The sequence below is a fragment of the Grus americana genome, chromosome 5 (genome assembly GCF_028858705.1).
Source record: "Grus americana isolate bGruAme1 chromosome 5, bGruAme1.mat, whole genome shotgun sequence".
Lineage (NCBI taxonomy): Eukaryota > Metazoa > Chordata > Aves > Gruiformes > Gruidae > Grus > Grus americana.
The window spans coordinates 52,904,975-52,917,458 of NC_072856.1; the positions used below are offsets into that span (position 1 = coordinate 52,904,975).

The 12,484-nt window shown below is 41.1% G+C and overlaps 1 protein-coding gene across 3 annotated transcripts in view; it reads right to left on the bottom strand.

Annotated features, from left to right (window-relative positions):
• Nucleotides 1-8,438, bottom strand: part of FBLN5 (fibulin 5) — a 49,264-nt gene extending 40,826 nt beyond the window's left edge. For 2 of the 3 annotated variants that reach the window (XM_054827271.1, XM_054827270.1), the window contains exons 1-4: nt 7,950-8,438; nt 5,758-5,812; nt 3,289-3,340; nt 1,878-2,120 (exon numbers count right to left, since the gene is read on the bottom strand). In XM_054827271.1, the coding sequence (XP_054683246.1) occupies nt 1,878-2,120; nt 3,289-3,340; nt 5,758-5,812; nt 7,950-7,966 (367 nt within the window). In that variant the 5' untranslated portion in view covers nt 7,967-8,438. Of the gene's footprint in view, nt 1-1,877; nt 2,121-3,288; nt 3,341-5,757; nt 5,813-7,942 lie in introns of all 3 variants that reach the window. The other variant, XM_054827272.1, reaches the window with a different exon arrangement.
• Nucleotides 8,439-12,484: the final 4,046 nt, after the last annotated feature.

Here is a 12,484-nt window from a genome sequence, read left to right on the forward strand (position 1 = left end):
ATATAGGGCTTTCATTTCCCCTTTGATTTCAGCACTTCTGTTCCACTAACTGCCCCATTTCCTGATTCATCTACATCAAAGTTAGCAAAATGAAAACACTCCTGGAAGCCTACAAATCAGTAGATAAAATAACCGAGGCTGATCAATTTGCTAAGATCAGAAGGACTAGTTGCAATTTTCAAAGAACTGGGTAGTACACATGCTTATTTTTACAGCAAATGCATCAGTTATCCCAGGATTTCAAAACTCATTGAAAAACCCAGGTTTTTTAGTTTTCCAGTAGGTGTTACTATGAGCGCTAGTTAGAAAATACGTTTTTCCCACCTTGGAACATAATGATGGCAATGATTCAAATACAGAAAAATGTGCCCCAAAGTAGCCGAATTTAAATCTAAACTCTCACAGCTCCCATGAAGCATCACGGTCTCCTCATTAGGGAAGCAAACAAAGTACATCATCTGAAACCAAGTCCTGCCAGAAATTTCAGACAATAGGGCAGAATCAGCCCAAAAGACAAGTCAGTTTTAGCTCTTGTGTTGTTCTGCAGCAGCATTCAAAAAAGAAATGTTCTGAGTTAAATACAGTTCCTTAGTCTACAGACATGAAAAATTCTCTATTGAAAGCTCATATCTTCTGTAGTTTGGGCTTTTTTTCTTCTCAAAGACCAGTCCTATTTCAAAAAAGATTTTGACAAAAATCTCGAGACTATTAGCTACATGTAATAACTGATAAAAACTTCACTTTACCATTAGGACAACTGAGACACAGAAATAAGTAGTAGTAGTAGTAGTAGTGGTGGTGGTAGTAGTAGTTATAGATTAACTTCGTGGTAGACCTGTGGGCTACATCTCCAGAATTTATCCAAAGCAGCTGCCAATGATCAGTTTGATCCTGGTCTCTTGATTCCAAGTTTGCCATGAAAATAAATGTTTTGGCCAGTGGAATTTACTTCAATGTAGTTCAGAATTTTTCTCTCCATTCCTTCATAACATGACATTATCAAAAGCAAGCAAACCAAAGGGGTATAATCTAAATCTCCCTTAAATTTGAGTAACACAGGAGCAGCTTATATCCAAGTTAAACACAGTATAAAATTCAGTAAGTGGAATCAGAATCTATCAAAAGATGTGAAAGTAGAACAACTACCAACACAAGAAATTTTTCATAGCGTTATTTGGTTTTTGTATTGGAGATTGGGGAATATCAAAGTGCTAAGGCAATGTCAATGCTCTGCTGGGGCAGGAATTCTTTCCCCGTGTGTTTGTGCAGTGCCTTGAATAAGGGAGTTCCAGTCTCAGCTGAAGTCTATAGTCATTAAAGCAAGGGTAATGCTAACAGTTGTGTACCACCCTCTCGATAAGCAATGTATGACTCCAAAGGGCTCACAGTTTAAGTGAAGAACACAAAGCATGGAAGGAAACAACTCTTATTTATACCATTTAAAGGAGGAAGTCTGAGGTCCAGAAATCTGAACAAGGTCGCATACTGCCAAGAACAGTATCAAGGTTTCCTCAGTCCCCATCTAATACTTCAAATGGAGGGCCATCTATCTTCTCTCTCAAGGACAGAATCATAAGCATAGAAGGCATGCCCTGACAAATCCCCTGCCATCAGATGGTTGTTTATCTCAAAAACATTACTTCTCTCATAAAAGTGGGTTTACTGATTAAATAATAGGAATAAATCATATCTTAGCTTGCACTGAATAATGACCATATGAAATGTAGAGCTCACATCCTTTAAAAAAAGTAGCTGAACTTCAAAAGACTGGGCTTGAGTCATACAGTAACAAGGATAATTGCAGGACAATTTTTTCTCCAATGTCGGACAAGCTTTAATATAAATAAAAATGTAGAATAAAGTTTTCTACTACTTACCAGCACACTGATTGTTTTCATCCAACTGATAACCAAATCGACAGATCAGAGGTCTTGTAACAGTAGGGTAGTTAGGAACGGGGCCTGGTGCTGGGGGTGGTGGATAAATATTTGAATAAGGATTCAGATATGGTGACCGATACACTGGGTTTGTTCGGGGTACGCATAAATAGCCACCATTCTGGTTGACACACACCATATCTCCTCTGCAGGCCTCAGGAATAGTCCGACATTCATCAATATCTGGAAGGAAATCGCAAACGTTAAATGAGTGATTGCTTCTTAGTGGGACTTGACTTACTTACCCAAAAAACAGTTAACATGTTTTTCTCAAGACTTTGCTAAAAAATTTGATACTCTCTTTGAACGGAAAAGCTAATCCTTCCTTGTGGAGCCTCACTTTGAAGTTAGATCATACTAAACCAGGAAACATCCCATATATTCAACATATCCTGTGTTCTACTTGTCTTACTTCACTATTAGAGGGTAGAGGGAGAGGGGAAAGCCTGCTTTGTTATTCTATAAATGTTTGGTTTAAACACTGATTTACACATGGCTACAGCATACTACCGCCTGTTCCTGCTAGAGGGTCTGTCCAAACCACAACATGCAGATCAGGATTTCAAACACTGGTGGTTTGGTTTGCCCAGCTGTGAAACTTGGATCCTGATTTGGAACTCCCGATCTCCCTCCCACAGAAAAAGTTAGGGATGTTCAGATGTGGGGACGTGGTTCGGACCTCTTTCTTGCTCTGATTGAGGTAGTTGCTGATTTAAATTTAGAAAGATATAAATGGTTTAGCCAAACCGAGCATTCGCTTGGTTCTCGGAGCACAAAGCAGTAGGCTGCTATGACAGGGCAAGCAATCTGTCGCTGGTTTTTCCCTTACTGTTTGAGTGATTTAACGCACGCAGAAGATGCTGCCCTGGAGACTGAATGCCATTGATAAAAAGATGCTATAGGGCAAAGTGCGTGTTTCCCTATATTACCTCAACAATTTACTTGGAGTTTCAACCCTGAGCAGTGGCAGACTATCTGAGCCTCCAGGTGGAGGCTGCCAACAAAGATAGTAAATAGTCTGGAGGAGAAAGAGGAACGTAAACAACCCTTGTCATTTGGCAACTAGACTGAGCTCCCAAACTCAATGCATCTCAGCTATTTGAGAGGCAATGATGGCCAGTTAGTATCTCAGCAATGTCAAAGATCAGTATATACTTGTGCTATGTAAACACACGCACATATTTATATACACACATATATGTTTTTGTATATACATGTACACAAACACACATATTTGTCATACAGCAAGAACTTTTCAACTGAAACATACTAAGAGCAGCACAATGTTACCTCTATCAAGTCAGGATTTCTGAATCTCAATTTAAATGTATTGATTTAATGAAAGTCCTACCTAAGCATTGCCCAGAGGCACGGTCCAGGTCAAACCCATTAGTGCATTGTTGCTAAAATGAGAAAACAAAGGACACTCAGTGACTGTGAAATGAGAGGGTTGCAGAGTCAAATGCTCATCTGGATTATTACGCTTAGTACAGTTGTTCAGCACGATACAGCACACCAAAATAAAGTCCCTTCCCCAAAGGACAGTCAGCAAGGCATGAACCCAGACCTCAGCTCAGATGCCAGCCCCTTAACTCGGGGGTAGTTCCCTCAGGTGTTGACGGTGTCAGGCTGTTCATCTCCCCAGGGGTAACCAACACACAGTGAGCAATGGGCTCCAGACCAGCTGTTAACACAGGAGTACATTCTTCTATTTTGGGGTCTTGTTTTTGCCAGAAGAGGGGGGTTCAGTTAAAAGGTACTAGCTAACTTCTCTAACGGGCTCTAAAACGTCACATACAGGCACTTCAGTACATGTATCTCGAGATGTTAGCCATCTGACTGAATGGAAGCCATAGTTAAAACATAACAAGATTAACAAAAGTAAAGCTTTTACTTTGCACCAAACCTTTTGATTTTTAGAGGATAACTCTTTACATGACACATGTTTTAGGCTTGAAAGTTTACTTGTTCCTTGCTATTCTCTGGTGCTGGTCTTTATCAGGGCTGCAACCTGGAGTCTTCAGCACCTCATCGGTGACCCTCAGCAGTTCTAAAACATTGGCAGTTCTGGTCATGATTGTGCCAAAGCCCACTAAAACGATTCCCTGCCCTCCCTAGTTTTTGACTGGGCCTCCAGCTGTTTAGCAACAGGCCAAGCAGTTTTCACAAGCACAGGATCCTGCCAGTTAATAGGTTATACTAAGGAATCTAAGCAAGAGAAACCCAGAAAACAGGAACCATTGAAATAATCAGAGGGCAGAATGATGGAGCGTGTTCAAGATTCTTCCTTTTTTGTTGTTATTAAATGATAAAGACACTTATTTTTGGACTTTGTGGAAGAAATCAGTGGAAGATTAAAGTACTTGGTTCATGTTTGGAAAAGTGGTAAGTTGTAGATGGGAGACAAGGGGGGAAGATGGATAAGCCAGTGGAAGCAGGTACTAGGGAGGGGACATGAAGCGAAACACGTGGCACTATTTGGACTGCACCTGCCACACACATGAATACACAAAACCACTACTAGAAGCGTCAAGGAATTCTGCCATCATTTATTTTGGCATTCCGAGATGCTTTGGTATCATGCAGTGGAAAGCCAAGATATTCTGATGGGAGAAAGTATAATCAGCCTCATGTTTTAAAGAATGTATGCACTCTACTTTTTGTTCTCTTTTCTGTGCTGTGGCATATACACTATGCCTAGGTTAGCAGGAAAAGTTAAGATAGGTTTTAATAAAATTATTTTCTTTTGCATAGTAAACTCTGATTCAGAAAGACTGAAACTACAGTAGAACTGGCTTCAACAACTTTCTAGAACTTTGTTCTAGAAAAGATTCCAATATTGTTGAAATGACCGGTTTCAACGTCTTCAGAGAGAATTTGTTGCTATCATCTTGTTTTCAAGTTGCTTTTTGCTTAGACTTCAAAATCAAGTTACGGTACAAGATGTTTTTATAAAAATAGCAATGGAAACAATAGTTTTTAAATTATAAAAACAAACCCTTAAAGACATCTCAAAAATTCTCCAGGGGCATGAAAATCATTTCCCATACAGATCCAATGTTCACAAAAAATATCAATAAGCATGCCATGTGCAGGAAATTTTCAATGTAATAAAAAAAAAACCAACTACAGTTCAGAGCCTTTTGGCAAAGGTATTTAGAAACACAGCTCTGGACACTGAGTATATCTGGATTATCAACTAGGAATTGAAACTTAACATGCCTTTGGGAACTGTTTTTCCTAATTTAAAGTCCACTTGGAGCCCAAGAACACAAAGAACTAATGCTTCTGCTATTTCAAGAACTGGACTGCTTTACTTCCATCCACCCTCAAAAGCTCTGCTTCTTGAACAAAAATGGTTTCGGGCATAAATTAAAATGAAAACTAGGAGGCAGTCATTCAGGATCCCAGTCCAAAATTAAACAGTCTTAAGACAAGATCCTGCTATACACAGAAAATACCAATTTATTTGAATAAGTTTTCCAAATGTGGATGTCCCTGCTCTCGTGGGATGGCTTTTCTTATTTCCTTTTCCAGAAGTGCTCAGTTCAGAGGCAGAATCAGGTTTTCAGCAAGGTCCAGGTTTCTACAGGGATATTTTGCTGAGCTGGCAAGGATGAGTCAATAAGCTCAGTCCATGTTCAACTCCAGAATCCCGCTGGCTCCAAGTTCTCCCCTCTAAACCCTTAGACCACACAGCTTCCTCTTCATGTAAACCCCAGACCACAGAGCTTCCTATTCACCTGCTAGCCAGTTAAGTCTCATGCCAGATAGCGCTTCAGTACAAAACAGTACATAGATCTCTGTGTGCACCTCTCACCTGTGCTTTTCCAGGGCTTGAAAGGCAGACGGCCAGTGTGAAAGCAGTCAGTATCCTGTAACGTGCATAGAAAATAGGCTGAAAACCTTCCGATATCCAGGCTCATTATAATAGAATTAAATACACATGGACAAATTAATTTCTAGTGACACTTCAGTGTATTCCACAGAGATTTGCTCACATGAATTTGGCCTCTGGAGAGGGAGTAATAAAATTGTGGGCCAGATTCAGATCTCAGAGTCATTAATTTTACTATGGTTTTATGATCAGAATCAGACTAAATGTGTCTATTAACTAATCGATTTTTTATGATACGCCATGCATCAGCTGCTTAATGAACAAGTGCGTAATATTCAATGAAGTATTTTTGCCCCTCTCTGACACCTTTCTTTTAAGCATATCGAAGTTTTTCTTGCACATTATGCACATTTTACAGATGGGTAAACCAGAGCACAGGCCCTGCCTAAGCTCATAGTGTGACGCATTGGCAGGGCTGCAGACATGTCATGCAGGAGGTCCTGAATCCAAGCCAGTTGCTCTAACCGCTAAACCGCATTTCATCCCCAGGAGACTATATTTGAGATTAATCCATTTTCTTAGGGCCAGATTCTGTCCCTTTACTCAGTCTTGAGTAATACGTTGTTCTGCAAGTAGACACACTGTGCCAGGTCATCAGCTACTAGAAGCTGCTATCTTCAATGGAGCCTTCCCCAGTTATATCATCTCAGCATCTAGTGGGACATAGTGGGTCTCTTCACTGCAACTGAAAGAGGAGGATCCCTTGCTAACAGAGCTCTATGGCTGTATTTGGAACTCCTTACCTGGAGCATGAAAATTCTGGGCAACTAAACTTCCACCTCCAAGTATTTACTGACAGAAAACCAGGAAAGGGCAGTAGAAAATTATGTTTTTTCTATGTACTATGGATTTCAGTGCTTTGTCGCTGCCTTATATAAAATTTCTTCTCAATACAATTAGACCCACGTCTTGCTTATCTTGGATCCTAGTTCTGAATGGCAATTGTATACAATACATTCCCACAAAAGCAGTACAGGAAGCAAAGGGATATTTTAGGTAGCCTTAGTTCTGCTACCCAAGCGAGCTGCCAACTTTCTCTCTGAGTGCTGTCTCTGATTTCCAGTGCAAACTGAGCTGCTGAACAAGACCTACAGATGCATCAGACAAAACCACACACAGTGACCAACACATTTGAACAAACTTGTTTTAAATGAGGAGGCAGGCACGAGCTCTGAAAAGTAAACATAAACCCTAAAATGGTTGTTCATAGTGCTGTGGAGACAGATCGTGCTTGTTGGCAGCTTTTGAGTGACAAGGAAAGGCAAATTCTGCACAGACTTTTCCTTAGAGTCAGATGCAAAGCACTCAAAATACAACGTTATTCGTTTAGGTTTGCACTTCATTTATTGATTCCTCAAATCTTTTTGAAGAGATTTTAAAGCACACGCTGGTATAAAGACTGCATATAGCATATAGCAAGAACAGCACTGGAAGGAAATACAACAGGTTATAGCTGAACGTTAACATACCTAGCAACTGGGCTACGCTTTACATTATTGCAGCGCAATGCAGGCTAACAAAATCCCCTATAAAACTGGTCAGACAAAACTCATACGTTTCTAGACGGTCTTTCGTTTCCGTTGTTACAAGATGATATATTCTTTCCTCTTGGTGGGGGGGGTGACCTTACTGCCTCGTACGTGTTCTGCCTGCAACCACCATCGCAATTTGCTCGTTACTTTAGATCTCAAATCCCCCCAAGAATTATTAACAGACATGCAGCACAACCTATCAACACTATATTCAGCTGGCCACAGTAGCTTGCCCAGCAGGCAAAATATTTTAAACTAGTAATTAACTTCTGCAATAGTAACTAATTAGCTTCAAATCAATCACTGGAGCCAGTGGGATCGTTCGCTGTCGCAATTCAGCACTCCCGCGGATGCCGGGGTTCCTAAAGCACAGAGCATAAGCACAGATCAAGAAGGAACTCGTCAGAGACAGCACAGCTTTAATAACAGGCAGATCATCTTTCCCCACCACTGACCATTGAGATCCCGTCTCTCTGCAAATGGCTTTAGCAAGTGGATTGGCATATCAAATCCCTGCCGCAGATATTTTTCACACGTAGGTTTCCCTTCAGTAAGTAAAGAAGTTTCGTACATACCACTTACCTTTTTAATCCTTGCATGTCCAAAACCGTTGGGTAAAGGTGGAAAAAAACCGGAGTCTGTGCTGATGAATAACTAGAAAGTTTTTCCAAACATTACCCTCTGCTAGCACTTCAGTTCCTCAGTCATTTATAGTCCAAAGAATGAAATAGCAAGTAATGGAGAAGATCGGGAGCCGTCTGTACCTCCTCAGACACTGGAGAGAATACAGAGAAAGCACCTGGTTTTGCTTAGTTCTCTTCTGTAATTCAGCATTAAACCAATTGGAGGAGGAATGTTAAAAATGAACACTTCATTTTCTAAGTATGTTAAACAATGCAAATGGGGGCCTCAGCCTGGGACAGCTGGTTTAGATTACAAAGCTCACCAACTGGCTAGACTCCTCACAACAACCTCGAGGAGCCTGCCAGGATAAAACACTAACAGCTTGAAGGAAAGCCTCTCCCGCTGCAAACTTCACAGTTAAATGTGCCTCAGAGCAGAGAGCACCGTTATTGGACAGAAACCCTTATCAAGGGACTAGAGAAGGGAAGGGATTGTTTTCCTTGCTCTGAGAACAAAAAAAAAAAAAAAAAAAAAAAAAAGTCAGGCTTTTTGGAGGCCCTCTAGCCGGTGTCTCGGTCGATGAATATGCAACACTCGCTGCTTCGTGCCAATGGCATACTGATGAAAGGTCTGACCCTCTGGGAGGTGAATAACTTGAATTCATGACGATCGCAGCTACAGGAACTATATTGCTTGGGGATTATTTGGAAACAGGAATAAACAAATTAAATGCTCAAAGGAAAACAAATGGCTTGTCTACAAACACTGGCCCTTTTTAAACTGACCCCACGGTTAAGGGAGCGGTTTGTGAAATGAAATATTTTTCAGGAAAGACATATCTTTCGGATCTCCAGTTATGATTGAAGAGGAAGGAAAGAAAGTACTTTTTCAGGTGTTTTGCAACTTTGCCACAGGCAGAGCTTTAGTAGGTCAAGCAGAACATTTACGAGATGTGAGAGGTAAGCAATCAGATGCTGCAAAGATTACGCTAGATCCAAAGATGAACACTGACATTAAATACAGACATAGACATTAAATGAATACTTTGAATTTCTGTTGAGTCTTCCATTTGAGGAAACCCTTTATTCCTAAGGAACATGAAATGTCCAACAAGATAATAATCTATCATACATCTCTCCGTAACAGACTGAGAAACAGAGAAACAGCGTTGTTATCACAGATATTCAGAAAACCGGCCTCTAAGCATGGATACCCAGCTTGAGATACAAAGACTGAGCTGCTTCAGGGTTGCTGAGCACCCACAAGTCACATCGGTGCCAACGGGAAGTGCAAGAGCTCTGTACCTCACTAACTGGCTGGAATTGTCCAAATTATTTCTTCAAAAATGACAGCTCAGTGCCATTTCTGACAGTTTGCCTCTCAGCGACTTGCTTACATCACTTGCATTGCCTTAAACATGCTCCTAGAATTATTCCAACAGCGTCAACTCATTTGCAGATAAACAAGAACCAAATAACTTATTTTAAATAGACATCCCAAAAGCTTAACAAAAACTCACAGAAGGAACTTCTGAAGAAGCTCGCTGGGCATGTTGTGAGAGGAAAGTTTTGTCATGGGTCAGAAAACAGGCAAGAGATAGGAAGCAAAGATTGGGCAAATTTTCATTGTGGCAAAAGGTTAACAGTGAGTATTCTCATCACTCCATAAGACCAGTGTTTCTCAATACACTCAATCATCTGGAGAGCTAGGAAGTCTAAAAGTAGCAGTGCTTACTGTATGTTAGGTGTGTGAAGGTCTACTGAAACTCTGAGAAACAGCTCTACAGCAAAGCAGATGCTCTGAGCATGTGGATGAAGCGCTTGCTTCGTATACTTGTTGACACTTCACTTGCCGATCCACTGAATTTTTCTCACCATCACACGGTAAAATCGTTGTACGTGTGCCAGAATCACCGTCCGAGTGCAGCACCAATCTGCTCCCAAAGAATTGCCTCAGAGTAAAGAGTTCTGATTCATCAGCCAACTGGCAGAGGTGCTCCAGCGCTGGAGGCAGGAGGTGAATCCAGACCTGACCACCTAAGGAGCTCCCTTAAGAAGGAACACTGTACAAATGTTTTGATTTTTCCTGTCTCCATCTGACAGCTGGAGTGGATAAAAACCAAAGGATAAAAAGTGTACCAAACCACAACTTGGGCTAGTTTACAGCATGGTGACTTGTTTCTTCCTAAATAAAAGGATTTGATGTTATGTCTAAGTGGAATTTCTGCAGCACCTTTCTGTAACTACCATCGGCCACAAAACAATGAGATGCAGCCACACCCTTCTCACCACTCTCTTTGATATGAAGAGTTGCATAAAAGAAGATGTTTGTGGTACATAAAAAAATCTTTTGTTCACCCTATGAAAACACGGACAATTCAACATATCTTTCAACGCCATCTGCTGACACCTTCACTATTTATGCTTAGGACGGTGGCTAAACTTCAGGTCCAGCAGCACTCTCACGTCAGTGGTCTCAACTATCCCCCCATGTTATAAAATCCACTAGTTTATTCAGATTACCCTGATGTTTTCTTTGTCTTCATGAGGAGGTGCAGAACAGTCCACAGTACAAAACGGGGGTCTGTTAAGAAGCTATGTTCTTACAAGTTTGCTTTGTGCATAGTTAGGGTTGAAACTATAGCCCTAATTACATTTGAGCCTTGGATTTCGAAAATTGGGTAATATATAATCATAAGGGAACAAGCTATGTCGTGTAACCTTAACTCTACCCTCCTTAGATGAAATGATCGAATGTATTACTGAATTACGACTGAATAACGCCATGCTCCTGCAGATAACGCACAACACTCGGTTAGCAGCAGCCCTCAGCACTGGGGAACATAATCTAACGGCTCCTGAATGCTGAGACAAAAGCTGTGTTTAGGTCAGGGAAGTCAGTAAGAGTTAACTACACTCAGCACTCCTGAACAAAAAGCCTGCTTCACAAAAACAAGTCCTCATCTACTAACTTTTACAACACTTCATCTCCTTTTTTAGTTCTATCTGAAACTATACTTCTGCAGAACTGTATCTGCCAAACACCGTTCTTAGATGTTCTTGTCATGTTTTTAAAGTTCACTCTATGAACATTCTCGAGGACATCGTCAAACTGTGGGAGCAGAGTCAAAGCACACGGATCTGTATGGCGAGAGGTGTGCGAGCCCAGAGTCATAGAAAGAGACACGTCTTAGACATCTTTTACAGCCGTACAGACCTGAGTTCACTAAAGGACTTTGCCAATAGCTGACACTTCAAGGGCCTATGTCCAAGCTTTAGATGCTTAAAACATCCATTTTGCTCCTACCAAACCCTATGGAACCAAATTTTCTACCAGCAAAACTGGTAAAATGCTTAGAACACGACTGCTGGGCATTTGCAGGAACCATTGCATTTTGATAGCATCTAACCTAAGCTCCATGAGATTCACAAGTTGGGCTTTTGCCTGACTATGGAGGTTGATCTAAGTGTTCTTGGAGACTGCCAAATAAGAAAGCTTTTGATATTGTCACACGTTGATATAGCAGACGACAGGCAGCGATTTGAACTACACACATCTCACCCTACTGCCGCGTGAATAGCACTGACCACATGGGAAACTTGGTCTCAAACCCTAATTCTGCCTGAAAAAGAGTAGGGCTTGCTTCGTCCACCTCCCAGGACAGAATCCCAATTGCAAACTCTAGGTATTTGAGGACAGTCCCCTCTCCTTTTTCAAAGGCGGACTACCCTACGCTATCAGCTGAGGTCTGCTTCATTTAGTGTCTGAATTGTAATTGCCATCTCATAACATGAATGATGCAATAACCTGTTCCAGATGGCTCTGGCCAGAAGCTCAAAAGCATAGTCCCACACATATTTTCCTTCTCTAGCCAAACATAACAGTGAAAATTAACATAACATGTAATTTTAAAAACATTGCTAGTGCTAACTAAAATGTACTGCGAACACAGAGAGTCTGAGATGTCTTGTCATGTTGTGTCGATTTGCAGGTCACACTTGTTAGGAAGGAGAAAGTGTCACAGTTCCTGTTGTGCTGCTGTCTCTTGGGGCTCAGCTGTCTCCATATGGTCCAGTTACCACCTGTGTGAGAGATCCGTGGAAAAAAGAGCCAATGCAGCATCCCTTCCTCCCCTCCTGCATGGGGATGTCACCCATCTGTCTGAAGCATGCATTCCTTTGGGATGACAATACCGCTGACAATATCACTGCTTCCCAAGAACAATAAGCACAGTGCCCCTTTAATGTTGTAGCAGATGTTCTCAGAGTACGGACCACATAATTTAAAGTTTTTGTTTTATCTTATCTAAGTCTGTATCTTATAGCTGTAACTATCTTTACAGGTCTGTGGTCGCTCTGGTTTCTAACAGCACATTTTCTTTTAGGAAAAAAGTAATCAGTGGAAAATCCAGGCACCACTGGATCCATTCTGAAATGTAACAACGCTAAACATAGGCTGGTATCTGACTCCACTTTATTGCTTTGAAAGCACAT